The sequence below is a fragment of the Cnephaeus nilssonii genome, assembly GCF_951640355.1.
Source record: "Cnephaeus nilssonii genome assembly, chromosome: 17".
In the NCBI taxonomy this organism is placed as follows: Eukaryota; Metazoa; Chordata; class Mammalia; order Chiroptera; family Vespertilionidae; genus Cnephaeus; species Cnephaeus nilssonii.
The window spans coordinates 33,834,103-33,854,950 of record NC_137088.1 but is presented as its reverse complement, the minus strand read 5'-3'; the positions used below and the strand labels follow the sequence as shown (position 1 = coordinate 33,854,950).

Here is a 20,848-nt window from a genome sequence, read left to right as displayed (position 1 = left end):
TATTGAGTTTTCTGGGTGACACAGCATCCGTGTTCTCTGGGCTGAACAGTTAGTGGGTAGACACAATGTCCTTGGAAGTGGTTAAACTACTGATGTCACTGCCAAAAGTCAAGTGGATTCACTGGGATCCCATTTGGCCAAACACACACCAACCTCAACCATGACCCCCTATGTCACAAACGCCTTGGCAAGCCATGAGCTGCACAGGGGACACAACTTCACTTGGCCTGGTCAATCACTGAAGGGTACTTTGAAACCCTGAAAATAATTCTCTGTGGGCATGCATAGACTTCTTAAAATGTAAAAGGTGTTGCTCAGTGGTTAGAGCATCAGCCCACACACTGAGGGGTTGCGGGTTCGATTCCCAGTGGGGGGCATGTGCCTGGATTGCAGGTTTGATCCCTGGCCTGGGTCAGTGAGCATGTAGGTGGCTGGTCAATGGGTCTCTTTCACATTGATGCTTCTCTCTCTCTCTCTCTCTCTCTCTCTCTCTCTCTCCCCCCCCCCCCCCGTCTCTTTCTCTCTTTCCCCTCTCTCCCTCTAGTCCTCTCTCCCTTCCTCCCTTCTACTCTCTCTAGAAAGCACTGGACAAAGTATTGACCTAAAAAATGTCTACAAATAGTACTAACTATACAAAAATATATATAATTAGGACTTCATGTTAAAAGATGAATATGGAAAAGGGGAATTTGATTGTTCAATGTACTACTCCTACTCTTGTTACTTTTCTATAAGACGAAAAAAATAAAATGCTTAGGAATAAATTTAACAAAGAAGCATAAAACCTGTATTCTGAAAACAACAAAACACTGTTGAAAGAAATTAAAGACCTAAGTAAATAGAAAGATGCCCCATGTTCACAACTTAATATTGTTCAGTCAACACTCTCCAGCTTGATATACAGACTCGTCTCAACCTCTATCAAAATCCTGAATGCCTTTTTAACAGAAATTGACAAGTTGATCCTAAAATTCATATGGGTGTGCAAGAGACCCAGAAGAGCCAAAACAAGTTTGACAAAGAACAAAGTTGGATTGCTCGCACTTTCTAATTTCAAAGCTTGCTATAAGGCTACAGGAATTTAGACTGTGTGGTCTTGGCATGAGGACAGACATATAGATCAATGGAATAGAATTGAGAATCCAGAAATAAACCTTCACATTATGACCAAGTGATTATCAACAAGGATGCCAAAAAGCATGCAATGGGAAAAAAATCGTCTTTTTAGCAAATGGTGCTGAGCTATTTGGATATTCACATGCAAAACAATCAATTGGACTCCTTCTTATACAAAAAAACAACAACAAACACTCAAAATCAAAGACTTAAATGGAAGAGCTAAAACTCCCTCTCCCAGGGGTAATGGGTGCTTGGTCCTCTTAGAAGAAAATATGTTGGTGATTTGGGGCTAAGCGAAGCTTTCTTAGATATGACAATAAAGCACAAGCAACAAAAGAAAAATAGAGAAATTAGGCTTCGGAGAAATTAGAAATTAAAAACTTTTGTGCTTCAAAAGACACCATCAAGAGAGTGAAAAGACAGCCTACAGAATGGGAGGAAATATTTGCAAATCATATATCTGACAAGTGACTTCTATACAGAATCATAATAAAAAGACAACCCATTAAACATCGGCAAAGGATTTGAAGGGACATTTCTCCAAAGAAAGTATACAAATGACCAAGAAGCACATGAAAAGATGCCCAACATCATTAGTCATTAGGAAAATTTAAAATCAAAACCACATTGAGATACCACTTCACACCCACAAGAATGGCTATAACAAAAAAAGACATACATATAAAAACAAGCACCGAAAGGAAGTGGAGAAATTGGAACCCTCACATTACGATGGTGGGAATGTAAAATGGTGCAGCCACTTGGAAAACAGTCTGGCAGTTCCTCAAAAGGTTAAAAAGTTACCATGTGATCCAGCAATTGCACTCTGAGGTATATACCCAAGGGAATGATAAGCATATATTCATACAAGAATTTGTACATAAGTGTTCATAGCAGCATTCTCATAACAATAAAAAAGTGGAAAGAACCCAAATGTCTATCCAGTGAAGAACAGATAAACAAAATGTGGTCTAGCCACACAATGGAATATTACTTAGCCATGAAAAGGAATGAAGTACTGATATATGCTACATATGACATAGATGAACCTTAAAAACATTATGCTAGGTAAAAGAAGCCAAAGACAAAAGACCACAAATTATATAATTCCCTTTATATGAAACTAGAAGCCCGTTGCACGAAGTTTCGTGCAATAGACTTTTCCTTCACCTGGCTGCCGGCACCAGTTTTCCGCCAGCAGCAGTTTTCCTCTGGCCACCTGCCGATCAGAGCGCCTCCAGCCAGCACGATTGGCCACCCCGAGAGGAACTCCAGGAGGCGCTCCCATCGGCGGGTGGCCACGCAATCGGCCACCCCGAGTTCCGCCACCAGAGTCTTCCACCGGCCCCATGGGTCCTTCCGCAGTGCCGGCCGTTTAGGCCAGCGGAAGGAGCGGGGGGCGGGGACTCATGAGTCCCCGCCCCCCGCTCCTATTGCCAGCCAATCGGCCACCCTGAGTCCCGCCCCCTGCGCCTCCAGCTGGCCCAATCGTGGGCGTAGCGGAGTGATGCAATTTGCATATTACCTTTTTATTATGTAGGATATCCAGAACAGGCCAATCTAATAGAGAGAGAACAAGACTGGTAGATGCACAGGGCTTGGGGTGGGGGGTGATGGAGAGTGTACAGGGATTCTTTTGGGGGTGATGAGAATGATTGTGGTGATAATTGCACAACTCTGAATATACTAAAAACCATTGCATTTTATACTTTAAATGGCTGAATTGGATGGTATGAAGTTTATATCTCAATTAAGCTGTTAAAAAATTGAGTAGGGAAGGCACAGACTGGGAGAATGTTCACAATACACATGTCTGAAAATGAGCTTGTGTCCAGGATATGTAAAGAACTCCTACAAATCAATAAGAAAAAGACAGACAACCCAATTTAAAAAGAAGTAAAAGACACTTTTCAGATAAGGATTTCCAAAAGGCTAATAAACAGAAGGAAAAATATTCAATTTCATTAATCTTCAGGGAAATGACAGTTTAAACTAAAGTGAGAAACCATTTCACAATCACCAGAATGGCCGTGAGTAAAAAGACTGACAATACCAGTAGGCTAATATTCCATTGTGTGGTCTGGCCATGAAAACTGGTAAGCCTGAGGAATAAGTTGTATTCCCACACATCAGGGTGGGAGTATATATTTCTTCAACCTCTTTGTAAACTTACTTGGCAGTTTATAATAAAGCCAAATCTATGGCCTATCAATTCCACTCCAAGGTAAAATACTGAGAAGAAATGAGTGCATATGTTCCTTAAAAGATATGACAGCTTTATACAGGCATACTTGTGCTTCGCTTTAATACACTTTTACAGATGTAGTTTTTTTGTGTGTTTTTTTGGCAAATGGAAGGCAAAACCCTCGACCAGCAAAGATTATGACTCACTTTTACTGCAATAGTAAGGAACTGAACCTGCAATAGCTCTGAGATCTGCCTGTAATAGCCCAGACTAGAAACAACCCAAATAAATAATCATTAACAGGAGGACAGATATACCAACTACAGTATATCCATATAAAAGAATATTGATATATACTAGTATATATATATTAATATATATACATATATGTGTGTGTATATATATATATATATATATATATATATATGAAAACGTGGATGAATCTCGCACATTAAGTTAAGCTAAAGACACCAGACACAAAAGAATACATAATTCATGATTCCATTCATATGAGTTTCAAGAACAGGCTATCCCAATGGAATGTGATGGAAGGCAAAATAGTGGTAACCTCTGGGGAGTGACTGACAGAGGAGGGGCATGAGAGGCATCTTCTGGATGATGGATATGTTCTATCAGGATGGTGGTTACAAATGCACACATATGCACACAGTTATTAAAAATGGGAGCCCTCTCTTTAAGATTTGTTCATTCAACTGTATGTAAAACTTTTTTAAACCACCAGTTCTCTGAGGCCCCTGGGGGAGAGAGAACAAGCACCTCTTTTCCCCACTGCTTTCATGTCTCCTCTAAGACCTTCATTTGTGCCTAGACCTCAGGGCCAAGTGAAAATCCCGGGCCTGGAGTTCATGGTCCTTCAAAAGCTGGTCCAGCCTACCTCTGCAGCTGACTGCTCATTTCTGTATACCAGTGGTTCTCCAAGTTAAGTGCGCCTCACAATCACTTGACGAACTTGTTCAAATTGCAGGGATTGCTCACCTGACCCAGAGTTTCCATTCTGTAGGTCAAGGTGGGACTGGATAATTTTACTATCTCCCCAGTTCCCAGGTGCTGCTCCTGTTGCTGGTCCCAGAACCACACTTTGAGCACTGCTGCTTTCACGAATCCTCTTTTCCAGCCTCTGTCTTTGTTCTTTGCCTTTGGCATCTGATTCATATCTTGCTTATCTTTCAAAGCTGCTTCAAATGCCACCTCCACCATGAGGTCATCTCCTAGGTTACTTCAGCAGTCAGTTTAAGGTCCTCTCATGTGTCCTATAGCCTCCGGAAATGTTGGGTCACAGCCTGAAGGGAGCCACCTTGGTCTCAGAATGTCTCTGAAGTCTCATATTTTAGCTTAAAAGTTAATGCATATTTTACATTATTCTCCAAAATATATCCATGTCCGATTTAATTTATTTAAAATTATGTATCTAGAGCAAAGCAGAAGTGCTTAGAAAATGTGCTCTGTTTATCTTGTGGCCTTGAGTATTCCTGGGCACCTACTGCACACCGTTGGTAGGGTTATAAATATCGCAGCCTGAAAAGCAATGGCTTGGCAAAATTTTGCATTGTCAGGCTGTTTACTTACTCTGAAAATTTCTGTTATTATCCCTCCAACTAAGCAGAGCAGAATGTGTCTCATTCCCTTTGGTTTTACCCTCACATTGACCTGGCTTTGTTTATAACTGTGCTGAATGAATGTTTGCTACTTTTCACTAGGTTCTCAGTTTTAGGTGCAAATTGGAATTATCTGGGGAGCTTTTCAACTCTGGACGACCAGGCAGCACCCTGGACGACCAGGCAGCACCCTGGACCAATTAAATACAAATCTCTGAGGGTGGGATGAGCATCTGTAGTTTTTAACACTCCCAGGTACGCGTGCACTGCCAGGGTTGGGAATCAGTGTCCTAGTGGATGCTGGCTTCTAGGGGGCAGAAAATCACAGAGAGTCCATGCTGAAGGGGCCCTACAGGATCATCTGTCTGTGAGTCTCAAAGTTACTGTCCATCTGTATCTCCTGGGGGGTAGGGGGTGTCATTAATACACAGGGCTGAACCTCACCCCCAGAGTTTCTTATTTAGCAGTTGCGAGGGAGCTCAAGAATATGCATTTCTCACCAGCTCCCAGGTAATGCTGACACTGCTGGTTTGGGGACCCACTTTGAGAACCACTGATTTAGATGAATATTTTTCACACTGTGCTCCATGGAGACCCAGGGTTAAGGGAGCCCAAACCTTGGCCTCCACATGCCTTTGAACCAAAGCACCTCCACTTTCATCTACTCTTCCTAGGTTCTGAGTAAAACTTTATTTGAAGACAAGCGTCTGTGGCTAAAATGTCTGAGTCCCACCAGCTACTGCAAGGTGAGGGAGGAAGGAACAAGGGACTTTGCAGGGTCACACAGCAATTTTTTTTTTCCTGGACTGAATGAAAATACAAGCATTTTGGGGCTTAAACTTTGTCCCCAGTATCACTCCCTCCCACTCAACCTACTAGACCAACCTTCCCTGCTCAAGTCCTCAGGGCTCCCAAATTCCTACGCTTCTCTTTGAAACACCTGGGGACGTGGCATTCAGGTTCGCTCTAAACACAGCTCTCTGGCCACTTCCTGTACACCCCATACTCCACCCCACACTCCCAAGCCGCCCTTCTGTGCACGTATTCCTGTTGCTCCTACCCTCTGGAAGGTCTGTTCCTAATTTCTGTCCATCGATGTCCATTTCAAAACTCGCTCTCCCAAGAAGCCTTCCTTGACTGCATTCCTTGCACTCACACTGGCTTCCTCCCTCACTGGGCTCCTTACCACCTAACCGGACTGTTCCTCATCTATTTGTCTCCTCCCCTTCTCGGTTCTGGAGTCACACAGCCCTGGCCCCCCTTCTCACTGGCTGTGTGAGTTTGGGTAAGTGATCTTCTCTGAGGTTCAGTTTGGGGTCCATCTGGTCATCTGAGAAAATATTTATTGAGCATAAATTATGTTCAATTAAATGAGATAATATATATATATATAAACTGCTAAGCACACCTAAGAGGTCAACACATGCTCACTGCCCCCCACTCCTCTACAGCATCTGAGACACTGGACACTGACCATAATGAGGAGCAAGAGCCGCTGGGCGAGGAAAGAGGGGACTGTGGTGGGGGGCACACTGATGGCACACCAACTGAGGTAGGTAAACGCATAAATTACAACAGGGTCCTGCCAGATCATGCACTGGCCTGTCATGTTGGCACTGAGGCGACAGCCTAATGAAACTCCCGCAGAGTGATGAGGGAGGGCTTCTGAATGAATCTCCTTTTCCTCCGAGCAGTCTGAGAAGTCTGGCTCTGTCCTGGGCTCTCCTGACAGCCTTTCAAGTGGTTACTACCACTGAGGAAAGCAGGGGTGCATGAGTGGGATGCGCACAGATTGGACCCAGAAGCCTCCCATTGCCTTTCTGCGCTGTGTCCTCCCCATACCTCTCCCGGAGTCCCTTTGGCCGGCCCCGTTATGAAAACCTGCCAGACCCTAGGCTCACACCCTCCAGGGCACCACCTCCTTCCTCCTCAGGGTACCTGAGAGCCCTCGCCTGATTGCACACACTCCCTTGGGGAAATCTGGGCCTCTCCAGGAGCTTCAGTTAACATCTCTACATTTGATCACTTCCAGTGCACATCCCATGTCCAGCTGACCACGAGGATAGTCTTCCCTGAGCCTCTCACACTTACCAAGACCCACACTGAACTCATCATCTTTCCCCAAGCCTAACCTGAGCCCCTCCAGCACTTGCCTTCTTAGTCAGTCAGCAAGCCAGAAATCCAGGGTCAGCTTGGACCCCTCCCTTCCTCTAATGCACCCCACAGTCCATCAATCACCAAGCACATAGTCCTGAAAACTGCCTGCAACACTCCAGTCCATTATCACCTCTGCTGCAATCACCCCGCAGCCTCCCCAAGGACCTTCAGGGGATAAAACCCAAACCCCAAACATGCCTCAGGGGGCTCTCCATGTCCGCCCCATACCTTGCTGGCCTCAGTTCTCACGTTCTCTCGCTCACTCACAACATTCCAGACAGGCTGAATTTCTTTCAGTTCCCAAGCACACCCTTCTCTAACTGGCCTCCAGGCCTTCGTACATCCTGATTCCTTTGCCAGATGCAAGCCTTCCTCACTGCTCCTTCACCTGGCTATCTCCTCCCGGCCTTCAAATCTCAACTTAGTCATGTTTCCTCCGGGAATCCTCTTCAGACCCCAGAAGCTTAGGGCAGGTGTTTCCCTTGCACACCCCAGCTTCTGTATGCCCTCACCACCGTATTAATATTGTTTTTTTCCATGCCCATCTCTCTCATAGACCATGTGGTGGGCAGGGACCTCTCCTTGTCATTCCTCCGTAAGTATCCTGTAGCCACACAGGAAGTGCTCAGAAAATATTTTTGATTGAAGAAATGATAAGACTGCTAGAAGGGCTGACCCTACCATCACTCACTCATCAGGTATTTACTGAGTACCATTGGTGTACTGAGCATCACAATCCACTGGGAATGTCAAGCTCTGCCCTCAAGAAGCTCCAAGCTCAGTGAGGGAGCCAGACCATAGACAAGCACCTGAAAACAGCCCCCATAACCATGAAGCAAAGCAGACAAAATTGAAGGGAGCAATGGATAATTCAAAAATCACAGCGGAAGACTTCAATATCCCACTTTCAGTAATGAATGGACAATAAGACAAAATATCGGCAAGGGTGCGAAAGAATCAAACAGCGCTGTCAGTTAACCTGACCTAAGTGACATTTACAGAACAGCCACCCAACTGGAGCAGAAAAGACATTCTTTTTCAAGTACACATGGAACATTCTCCAGGACGTGCCAGGTCATAAACCATTTTCAAATTTCAAAAAATTTTAAAAGGCTGAAACCACACAAAATACATTCTCCAACCACAATAGAATTAGAAATCAGCAGAAGGAAATTTGAAAAAATTCAGATATTTGGAAATTAAACAGCATAATTTTAAATAATCCACGAGTCAAAGAAGAAATCACAAGAGAAATGAGAAAGTATTTGGAACTGAATGAAAATGAAAACACAACATAACAAGTAAACAAATGCATACATTAGATAATCTTAGGTAGTTAAAGAGGCAATGAAGAAGATAAAATGAAGCATGAGAGAGTGTAGAAGAGGCGGTATAGTTGCGGATCTTCACCCTCCCTGCATCCACACTTGCCATAGACTCATTGTGGGAGAGAGCATATCCCTCCCTGTCCCTTGCCTTTGGGCTGGCCATGGCACTTGCTCTGGCCAATGGGATGTGGACAGAGCAAGTTTTGAGCTGGAATCTTAGAAGCCTTCTGGTGTTTCTACTAGCTCTCCTGCCATCACCGTGGAAGAGCCTCCCCAGGGTACCTGCTCCCCCTTCAGCCTGGGCCCCAGAATGAACACACAAGAAGTATAGCCACTGAGCTGAACCCAGCTTTGACAAATTGACTTCCAGTTGACCTGGCTTCCTTTGCAATTAGGAGTGTGCAATGAAATGGAAGTAGAAGTCACTGAGAGAAATTTTCGGGAATTCTTTTTCAAGTGAACTAACTCATAAAGTAGCAAAGCTTTTACTACCACCACAACCACCACCACCACCACCACCCCCGCCCACCACTACCTCCTTCTTCCTGCCTGGGACATGAATGTGATGGCTGGAGCTACAGCAGCCTTCTGTGTTCATGAGGACCCATGGAAAGGATGCAGCAAATAGATGGAACCTTAGTCCCTGAGCCTTTGTGGAGCTTCTAAACTTGACCTGGACCTCCTACTTCTGGACTTATTTTACATGGGAGAATAGTCTCTAAATTATTTAAGCCATCATGATTGGGTTTTTATTACTAGCATTCAAATACAAATTTTTTTGTTAATCCTCGCCTGAGGATATTTTTTCCGTTAATTTTTAGAGAGAGTGGAAAGAAGGGAGGGAGGGGAAGAGAGAGGGGAAGAGACAGAGAGAGAGAGAAAGAAACATTGATGTGAGAGGGACACATTGATAGGCTGCCTCCTGCACATACCCTGACTAGGGCTGGGGATCAAATCTGCAACCCAGGTACCTGCCCTTGACCAGGAATTGAAACCCCTGACCCTTAGGTCCGTAGGCCGACACTCTAACCATCAGCCACACACGCCAGGGCTCAAATACAATTTTTAACTGACACAGAATTATTAGGGGAGACTTCTGTAGTATATTTTCAACAGTAGTCATAGAAATATCTCCTATCTCACATGGTCTTTATGCAATGTGAGCTTGATACTCCTCCTGCTGAGTGATAGAGACTACATTCATTCCCTCCTCTTGAACTTGGGTGGACCTTTGTGACTATCTCAACTAATAAGAGTATGATGGAAGTGGTGTTACATAACTTCCAAGGCTAGGTCATAAAAATGCCACGCACTTCCTCCTGGCTCGCTCTTGGGACACTCACTCTTGGAACCCAGCCACCATGCTGTGAGGAAGCCCAAACTTGCCCATGCAGAGACCACATGGAGAGGTCACAAGTAAGTGGTCTGGCCAACAGCCCCGTTGAGGTCCAAGACAATAGCCAGCACCAACCAGCAGCCATGTGAGTGAAGGCACCTCTGGGTGATTCCAGGCCCTGGCCATCAAGTCACCCCTAGTCTTTGTTTTTAAATTAAAATTTAATTAATTTGTTTTAAAATTTATTTTTCAGTTACAGTTGTCATAAAATATTATATTGGTTTCAGGTGAGTCAGCCCCAGTCTTTAAGTCTTCTCCAGACATCTTGGAGCAGAGACATGCTCCCCCCACCCTGCCCTGTCCAAAGTCCAGAAAACCTATGAGTATAATAAAATGGTTGTTTTATGCCATTAAGTTTTGGGGCACCTCCTCTTCTTTGAGGAGGTGATACTTAAACTGAGACCAGAGTGAGAAGGAGGAACTGGCTATGAGAAGATCACGGGTAGGACATTCCAGTGGAGGGAAAAGCAAGTGGAAAAGCCAGGAGACGTGACTTCATTCGCTCTGTGGCTAGAGACAGTACAGGAGAGGCAGACAAGGACCCGATCACGTAGGGCCCTCTGAGGTATAAAAACTTCTCCTGGGGCGCCAGACGGTGATAACTGCCAGAGTCACCTCTCCTAGTCGGCAGACTGGCTTCTGAACAGGCCTTCAATGCCTTGGCCCAAATAAAGGACCCAGGATAGGAATTTTTAGCTGCTGTTAGGAGAGGGATATATATATATATATTTTAGATAAGAAAACAGAGGATTAAATGCATCCAGGAACCGTATCTGTTCAAAATCTCCAACGACTCACTATACACAAGGGAAAGTAGAGGCCTTTCAGCCTGACATTTTAAGCACTTCTCAATCTGGTCCAAATATTGTTTTTGGACCCATCACCTGACCCCCGTTTCCACCTCCAACCTGCCTTTCCAAACGTATCCATGTTCTAACCATATGTGATGATGCACCATTCTCCAGACATATCATGTACATTCAGGCCAGTGGGCGTTTCCACGCTGACCACCTGCCTTACGTGCCCTCCTCCATTAGAACCTGGCCTTGTGCGCTGATTCAAAGTCCACCCCAGTGTCAATTCTTCTGCCAACCTTCCTGGATAGGCCAAAGGAGAGTAAGTTTCTCCCCCCCGCCTTACGCTCCTGCAGACTTATGTCATTCTCCCCACATTCACCCCACAATAAAAGAAAGACTACTCAAGAGCAGGTTCTGGACCTTTTTCATCTTTGGGGCTCCAAAGCCTATCTCACTACCTATGGTACATCCTGTGTTGTTCCATTCAAAAGGAATAAGTTGGATGGATGGAGAGTTGAATGACTGGATGAATAGAAGGGTGGATGGTTAAATGGATGGGTGGACATATGAGTAGTGGATGAACTGAGGACGGTAAATGGCTGCATAGACGTGTCATTAGATGCATGGCTAGATGAAAGGACAGATGAGTGGGTGAAAGGCTGGCTGGATGAATGGAGGCAGATGGACAGGTGGATGAATGTGTTTTTGACTAGGTTCTTGGAAGGATGGAGTGAGTTTTTAAACCAGAAGTCAGCAAACTTTTCTGTAAATGGTCAGATAAATATTTTAGGCTTTGTGTTTCACAGATGGTTCAGTTATACATTCCTTCTTCTTTACCTTTTCCTCCCACAAACGTTTAAAACATGTAAAACCCATTCTTAATTAATGGGCTCTACAAAACAGGATCTTGACCATTATAATTCAATTTTGGATGACCAGAATTTTTAGTAATCTCTGAGTTAGCTTTATCTACTAGTACTATTTGATAAGCACAGAGTTGAATCCCAAACTCAGAAGACCAGAGGTCACCCTCAACCCCCTCTCAACAACAGCATATGGAGTCAAGGACTTTTCTAGCTGGGGCGGTTTAGAAGGTACGGTTGCCCCTCCTCATCACTGGGCATCCTTGGGATTTCAACAGTGTCACATCTCTAAGGAGAAGCTCTGAAAGAGAACCTACCAACTTAGCAATCGGCAATAGATCCAGGTTGGGGAGTGGTGTGAAACGCCCCAAAGTCTATGAGTCTCCTTCTGACTAGGGTCCCAGACTAGGACTTGGAGTCACGTTGTGGCATTTCTGCCATTTCTATCCCCATAAGCACTGACATCATACATGTAGCTCCAGACCACAATTTCCCGCAACTAGCTTATGAGTTGCGATTTTTATGGGCTTTTTTCCTCCTCAGGTTATTATGAATTACCAGCAGCTTCAGCAGCTTTCCAACTGGCAGGAAGCAGTGCAAACACAGATGGAAGTTTCCCAGTTAAAACTCTCTTAACAAAGTCATAAAACAAAAAAGCCCAGCCCCTCTCTGACATGCTGCCAGCTCAGAAGCAAGTGAGAGAGAAGAAAAAAAACGTAAGAATGATTGTTGCTGCCCTTGCTAAATAGATCTTTTAGATGTAAAGGTGGGAGGAGGGTACTGTTACATGGGGTTGAATAATGCACACAAAGCTCTCTTCCTGAGGGCAAAAATGAGGGGCTGAAATGGCAGACCCGAGCAGTGCTCTGTCTCCCCCTGGGGACCTGGGGGGCCCTGCTCACACAGCAATGCGACACCAGGGTAGTATCACTGACAGGGACCTCAGCTGCATTCGGCAAGAGACTTGGCTTGGTGCTTTGCTTCTTCCAGAGAGGTCCCTACCCAGAGGAAATCCAAAGGCAGTTGGGAATTCAGGATTAACACGGGACGACAGTGTACTGAGAGTCAGGAGAATGACTGGCTCAGTCACTGTGCGACCCTGGCAAGTCACTCCCTCTAAACCTCCATATCAACACCGACAAAATGTTCAGGGTGGACATCCCCAGTTCTGACATTCTTGGAAAGACATGGCAAACAATACCAAGCAGTGCAGAATCAGATGCTAAACTATAAGGAGACTGCAAAGGGCTTAAAAGCCCAGAGTAGTAAGGAGCTGTCACAAGGGCCTGGGGTAGCTGAGCCCAGCACATCCTTTCAATTCCCATATTTTTGCTGTACCCTATTCCCTTTCCTCTAGTATCACCTCCTGAGGGAAGCCTGCCTAGATTTCCCCAGGTTGTCAGTCACTCCCCTTGTGCTCTGAATAATATTGATTCACTAATCTGATTCCTTCACTGGCCAGATTGCTCCTGGGTAAGGGCCCTGTCTGTTCTGTCTTTCCATTTCCCAGCTCTTGTCACCAGCAAGCGTTCAAAAATATCTGTTGAACTGAAGCAGACTGCAGAGGGAAACCTTCCAGGCAATATTGCGGGTTGTGAAGGGTAGAGGTGTCTGATATCTGGGCAGTCCCCAAGTCTGGCCTCCTTTCCTTTGAGAGTCCAGAGGATTCCTTCACCACTAAGTCAGGCATAATTGCCCCAGTGTTGGGATAACTAAGAAAAGCCTCATGATACCCCAACTGCTCTGTCACTAGGCAAACACGTCACCTTCTCTACATGGACCAAAACATATAATGCACACACACACACACACACACACACACACACACACACATATACATGCACACATACACACTTACAGAGACACACACACACAAAGTCACCCACACAGCAATACCTCAAAACTACAGCTGTCCTCCTTCTGCCTTCCTCAACAAGAGGGCTGAGGAAACCACAGCTAACCTTCCAGAAATCTCACCACGTCCCCCAAGCAGCCCCCACCCGGGCAGAAGAGGCATGTCCATAGAAAGCATGGCACCATCCACCATGAATCATGTGAATTAGGAGACAGACTTCCCTGAAAAGCCTCTGAGAACACATGCCTACTGCCAAGCCTCTGTTCATGGAAATCACCTCTGCCTCTTCATTGCTATTCTTAAATCACCGCCTTGTAGAAGGGAAATTAGTTTTGGGCAATTAGAATGATTAACTCACCAGATGTAAGTGCTGGAGCATCTCCACGTATCTGTAGAGGGAAAGGAGGTGGAGTCTGCATTAATTCCCATCCTGTATAAGCCAGGGAGGGTGATGCTCTGTTAACAAGCTCAGGGCCACAGGCAGCTACTTAGGGACTCACGCTTTTTCTGAAGACAGCAGTTCCTGTGCGATGACTTGGGCTCTGGACTGTCCTTCCACCTGTGGGAGGAAACAGAACCGTCAGGAGGGGCAGCACCTATGGGGCAGCCAGAGGGAGACCTCGGATCCACAAGCATCAGGTTCACAGAAGGACCTCCCTGCTGCCCAAGGAACTCATTACCTGTGTGATCTTCAACCTTACTGCAGCTCAGTTTCTTCATCTGTAGATGTGGATATAAATAGCAGCTAACTCAGAAGGTTGTTGAGCTAATGCTCAGCACATATAGTAAGTGCTGTGATCTTGAATAACCTGTAATTCTCTGTGCATAGGGAGAGCTCTCTCTTACCTTTGTTTTTACAGAAGATGCCCCCTCAGTGTCCCTTTCCCCTTCTCTGCCTGGCTAACTCCCAGTTATCCTTTAAGACTTAGCCACAGCATCACCTCCTCCAAAAAGACTTTCCTGATACCCTCCCTGAACGGGTTTGGTTAGCTATCCTTTCTAGGCAGTGCAATACTAAGCAGTGCAGAACCAGATGCTAAACTACAAGGAGACTGCAAATGGACACCAATTATGTCTCCCCGGGAGGGCAGGGACCAGCAATTTCACCTCTGCATGAGTGGTGCCTGGCATACCATAGATTCCTTCTTTTGACTGAAAGAATGAATAAGTGAGAGAATTATCCTCTTTGAAAGCATTAATGCTCCTGGCTGACCTCAGAAGGCAAGTCACATAACCTATCTGAGCCCCAACTTCCGCACCTGTAAGGAAGGATGGGCAGGGGCCGAGGCAGATGCCTGGGCATTCTGCCACAAGCAGGCCCCTCCTCTGTAGCTTCAAACCTGCCACATATCAGACATGGCTGGTGGCTGGGATCCAGAAGAACAAAGACTCTATGGGCAGCCTGACAGAACAGATGGTGGATGCTGGGAATGTGCAGGCATGGCTGGGGCGGGGGTGGGGGGTGGGGGGGACTATGGTGGAGCAGAGGACACTCAGGAGGAATGCCTGGCTTCTGGTTCCAGTTCTACCACCACCTCCCAGTGCAACCCTGCACAATAACTTTCTGAGGTCGGGTCTCAGTTTCCTCATGTGTGAACAAAATGACCTTTAAATTCACTTCCTATGTGTTACCAAACTTGAGGAGTTACTGGTCAAGTGAACAATCTACTCTAGAAACTCACTACCTGCTGAGAGAGCAACTATACAGTGTGGCAGTTATGAGCATGAACTCAGGAACTAGGCAGTTTGGGTTCAAATCCTGCCTCTGCCTTTTTCACAAGTTGAAAAAATCATTTAACCTCTCTATGCCTCAATTTTCCTATCTGTAAAATGGGTGCAATAATAGAATGTTATCTAACACACACGTATATTGTAAGGATTAAATGAGTCTCTCTCTCTCTCTCTCTCTCTCTCTCTCTCTCTCTCTATATATATATATATATATATATATATATATATATATATATATATATATAAAAAGGGTAATATGCTAATTAGACCAGACATCATCCGGACGTCCTTCCTGATGAAGCCGGGGCCAGAGGGAAGCCAGCCTGGGTCCTGGGTGCCTGCCGGTGGCCAGAGGACGGAAGCCCAGGTCCCGGGAAGGAAGCTAGTGCTGGCAGCTGGGGGAAGGAAGGCCTATTCTTGCATGAATTTTCCTGCATCGGGCCTCTAGTATATATATATATTATAAATATATGTATATATATAGAAATCCATCTATAGATCTATAAATCTATCTATACATAAATATCTACCTAAAAATCTATCATCTGACAGTAGCAGCTGAGGCAGTGGAAAGCAAATGGGCTCTGGAATTGAGCACATCCAAGTTCAAATCCTGGCCCAGCATTGTTTAATTGTGTGACCTTTGGCAAACCATTACCCCTGAGCTTTAGAACTTTTCATCTGAAATAAGGTGGAAAATAATCAACCTGACCTCATACTCTGGTCTTTTTGATTATGTGTTCCTGACTCAGGGCCTTTGCATTCACTGTTCTCTATGCTTGTGATGTTCTTCTCCAGATCTTCTCATTCTTACTTTCTGACTTTTTCAGGTTTCTGCTCAAAGGTCACATCCCATCCTTAGTGTGGCCATCTGTGACCACCTGACCTGAAGAACATACAAAGTCATTCTCTAAACCCAGAGTTTCTAAAACCTTGGCTTCACTGGCATTTTGGGCCAGACAACTTTTGTTGCAGGACTATCCTGTGTATTGTAGGACTGTTAACAGCATCCATGGCTTCTACCCGCTCGATGAGAGTAGCAGCCCCCAACCTCATTTGTGACAATCAAAAATGTCTCTAGGCATTGCCAAATGTCCTCTGGGGGCAAAACCTCACCCCCTGTTGAGAATCACTACCCCAACCCTTTATCTTGCTGTATTTTTCTTTCTTTTTAAAATATTTTTAAAATTAATGTTTAGAGAAAGAGGAATGGAGAGGGAGAGAGAGAGAAACAATGATGTGAGAGCAAAACATCAATTGGCTGCCTCCTGCACACCACCTCCCTATCATGGATTGAGCTGGCAACCCGGGCATGTGCCCTGACCTGGAATTAAATCAGCAACCTTTTGGTGCAAGGGACCATGCCCAGCCAACTGATCCACAGCAGCCAAGGCACTGTACTTTTCTTTATAGCAGGCACACTCCTTAATATTATCCTTACACACAAAATTCAATAAATGTTTGAACAAACTGATAAAATTAGATACACTGCCCAACACATAGTAGGTGCTCAGTAAATGAGTTCTCTCCCTAGCTAACCCATCTGTAATAGATTCTTAGTGTTTTCTGGAGACTCAGTCCCTCTGAAGCCACTCTAACAGTGCAGACCCTGGAGCCACGGTTTAGTTAGTCTCCCTCCTGCATCTCATTGCAGTTGTCACGGCATCCACGGAGCAGGAGGGAAACTTGTGAGGCCTGCAGAGGCCTCCAGCCTCACCTGGCCTCCCGCCCTCCCACTGGCGCCGAATTGTGACTCACCGTCTGCCTTCTGCATCTGCAGGGCTAGCACGGGGCTCTGTGGACAAGAGCGGCTCACTCTTCCCAATGTGGGGGCTCCTTCAGAGTCCCACGTGTGAAAAGACTTTGTAAACAAAACCCTCTCAGTGGAAACTGTATTCTGCCAGGACAGGCCTCTACAGCTAAGAAAACCCTGTGGTCAAGCTTCCATAAAGGGAGTTACTCTGCAGAGTAAGGACAAGAGATCCGAAGCTCAGGTTCTTGCCCTATAAAATGAGGACAAGAGTCAAGATGACCTCCAACCTCCAATCTTCCAGGGGCCTGTGACTCAATTCTCATTTGCCATCCAGCATGATGCTGAGAAGGCCTGATTCAAATTCTGGGCTCCACCTCACCTTGTATCTATGCTCTTGGACAAAAGTTATTTCTCTTCTCTGAGTTCCATTTGTAAAACATGGATGATAATAATAATAATAATAATAATAATAATAATAATAATACCTATTTAATAATACAATAGCTAGCATTTATTGAACACTTAGTATGTACTAAGCTAAGTGTGGCTCTAACCTTTTTACACACATCTCCTCTTCTTTCTTATATTTTTACTTTTTTAAGGAAAGGGATGGGGGGCTTTAGTGGGACTCAAGAAATGGTGGTGGCATCACAACCTGAACAGTGTTAGAGATTGGAGAAGGGGGTTCAGGGGCTAGTCCTTGTTGTGGGCCCCGTGCCCAGCATACAGTCGGTGTTTGGTAAATGCCTGTAGATTTAGGTGATGGATGTATTCACGGATGAGAGTGCAGCTGTGTAGCCCTGGGGCGCAGCAGTGTGTAGCTGTGGTCTCCACGTGTGCTGCTGGAAGTGTATGCGCCCAATAGAGATGTGGGATTGTTTGTTCGTGCGTGCGTGCCTTTACACATATTATCTCACTGAATCTTCCTGAAAACCTATGAGGTAGGTACTTAACATCACCATTTTACAGATGAGGAAACTAAGGCACAAGTCATACCCTTTGCCCAAAATCAATGCTAATAAGTGGCAGACCCAAGATTTAAATCCAGAGAGTGTGGCTCCAGCATCCCAGCACTCAACAACTATGCCTGGCACATAGTAAGCACTCAGTAAATGGCATCTCTGCCCATTATAGCTGATGGTGGGTTTTTCCAATTGGGAAGTACCTATCTTTACCTGCACTGAAGAGCCGGCAGCAGGAGACTTACACTCCAGGAGGGGCCTGGGCTAGTCTCTGGGCCTCAGCTCTTCTGATTCTTATCCTCAAGAGGAGTGCCTACTGTGTACATAGGAAAGCACTACACCAAAAATCAGGGCACCCGCGTCAACATCTCGGCCAGGCCACGAGCAGCTATGCGACCAAGGGCAAACCCCTCTCAGATGCCTCAGTTTCTTCTTTGGAAGTTGGGGGGGTCAATAGTCCCTCCCTCCATAAGATGATGGATGGACGTGGTCAACCCCCACCCACGCTTCTGGTGTTGTTGTCATTACCATTGTTATAATCTCAAAGCTGTGGGCTGGACTTCTGGTAGGGTCGGGGCACTGGCCACTCTGCACGTCCCTGCAGCCCTCCCGCCAGACAGGCAGACTCCGGGTGGGACGTACCGGCCGTCCCGCTTTAGTGACTCTGCCAATGATGGATGTGTCTTCGCCAGCCAGACAAGAGGGAGGCCATGCGCCCAAGGCTCTCCTCAGAAGCTGCTTATGGGCGTTGTCCAACCGGGCCATTTAATATAGATGTTTATTTAACCAGGAAATGAACTTTGAGGTTGACGGCAGTGTCCAGGGACAGACTTCTGGGAACAGGGTTCCTCCCAGGAGCACGGGGCCTGGGGCGCCAGGGCTATCGCCTTTCTCAGGCGGACGCTGTGGGTGTTACATCAGGTGGCTGCTGGCCCCTCTGTCGGAGGCTGAAGCAGCTTATCACCTCTGTTCTCCAGGGCTGCCCAGTCCTGCACTTCCTCCTCAGGCCCCATGCAAACCAGCCAGGCCACTGCTGACTATTCTGGGACCAGGTCAGGTTGGGAGGGACAGCCCTCCTTTAGGGATCTTTGAGGTTCAACAGTGGGTCACAGAAACAGTTGGGAGTCCTGGCCTCTGGGCTTCAGTTTGTCCAGCCTTAAAATGGGGGTACTTAGCCTCCTTCTAGAACAGCAGTTTGCCAAGTGTGGTCCCAGAACCTCGGGGGTTCTGCCTCCCGTTTCCAGCTACATATCTGTGTGAGCCTGGATTTTCATGAAGGGTGACCAAAACAAGTTCCAACAGTCTGAATGCAGAAGCAACTAGGAGAATCCATCTGTTTTCTATTTAACCAGATGTTAATATTTGGAAAAAAAAAAAAAAAAGCAAAACTATTGTCATTCTCACTAATTTTTTTAAAAAGTTATTTTTTCATTGAAAATGATATTTGTGTTAACATATAATGGGTAATTATTGTTATTTTAAAATGTATTAAAAGATAGTGTGACTTTCTCATGTGGTAAACATTGATAGATATAACTCATAGGAACAACAACTATTTGAGGTCCTCAATCATTTTTAAGAGTTCTGAGACCAAAAGGTTTTGAGAGCTACTGGTAAAGAGGTTGTAACAAAGATCATGTAGAATCAGGGATGGAAAGGTTGTTCCTTCTCAGTGAAGAGCAATGGAAAAATGAGGCATCGCTGTCACTGTACTATATTAACAATGATTATTGGGAGAAGCAGGCCAAGAACCCCAGGCTTTCCGGCCTGGCCCTCAGGATATCCCCAAGCACACCAGGGGCCACACGATCTTTCTCCGTGATGTCCTATCCTGCAGAAGAGGAGGGACCACCTTCAAAGCTCCTAGTTTGTCACCGCTGTCCCTGTTGGCAGGCTCTTGCGTTTACACCTGCTCTGCGTTTAAACAGCCACCTCTCTTTTCAACCTCGTTTCTGCTTGGTCCTTGACAAGCCCCACATCCTGACATCTTGGTCTTGTTCAGTTTCCCTTCCCAGTTACAGCTGTCCTCTCCACCTAGGGTCACCTGGGAACTCCAATCTCCATGCTGTAACCCTCAGCCTCTTGCCTCCGTGAGACTTCCTTCTCAGACATCTACAGCCACTCAATCCACCCTGGGCTTGTTCCCACTCAGAACCGTCCTGCCACTAAAGGGATGAGCTCCTCGGTCCCCATCTTGGACCTAAGCTGCCTAGCATCCCTACACCCTCTGCTGCACATGTCGCTTAGCTCATCGAGAGCTCCAGGCATCTGCCCCCTCTAATCCATCCTCTGCCATGGTGGTCACCTTCTGCTATCTCCTGCAGCCCCAAGTGGCTCCTGTGGCTCCCCAGCACTAGATGACAGAAAGAACTTGTCATCTAGCATTATGCTGAGAGCCCATGCTCTGGGGCCGGATCTGGTTTCAAATCCTGGGTTCTACCCCTTCCTCTACCCATGCCCTTGGACAAGTTGTTTCTCTTCTCTGACTCCCATCTATAGAACAGGGATAATAATAATAACACCTACTTAATAATATAACAGCTAGCATTTATGGAACACTTAGTATGTGCTAAGTTGGCTCTACATTTTTTGTACGTATTATCTTACTGAATCCTCCCAACACCCTATGAGGCAGGCACTACCATTATTATCTCCTCTTACAGATGAGGACACTGAGGGACAAATAAGTCCTGCCCTTTGCCTATGACTTAACCTGAAGACCCTTTCCAGGCACTTCTCCTGCACCCCGCCATGCCCCAGGGAACCCAATTTTATTCCTAAAATCAGCCTACTTCTTCCTACCTCCGGGCCTTTTTGGCACATGCAAGTTCCTATGCCCAGAATCCCCTCCAGACTCAGTAAGTGTCTCTAGATCACACACTAAGCCACGGTAGGCACCCCATGTTCCCTATCTGTAAGCCTCCACCACTCTATAGTCCATCAAAAAAAAAAAAAAAAAAAAAAAAAGAATCATCTCTAGAGAGGGGGAAGAGGCTGTTTCAGGCCTTGGGGAAATATTCCTAACGAGTCTTCATTGTTTTGAGGATCCCAGTGAAGGGCGCATTGGAGGATTCTGAGGTCACACC

General features: G+C 45.8%; 1 protein-coding gene across 2 annotated transcripts in view; it reads right to left on the bottom strand.

Annotated features, from left to right (window-relative positions):
- Positions 1 to 20,848, bottom strand: part of FGD5 (FYVE, RhoGEF and PH domain containing 5) — a 116,337-nt gene that overhangs the window by 39,197 nt on the left and 56,292 nt on the right. For both annotated transcript variants that reach the window (XM_079794674.1, XM_079794675.1), the window contains exons 4-5: positions 13,817 to 13,875; positions 13,675 to 13,705 (exon numbers count right to left, since the gene is read on the bottom strand). In XM_079794674.1, coding sequence (XP_079650800.1) covers positions 13,675 to 13,705; positions 13,817 to 13,875 — 90 coding nt within the window. The remainder of the gene's footprint in view (positions 1 to 13,674; positions 13,706 to 13,816; positions 13,876 to 20,848) is intronic.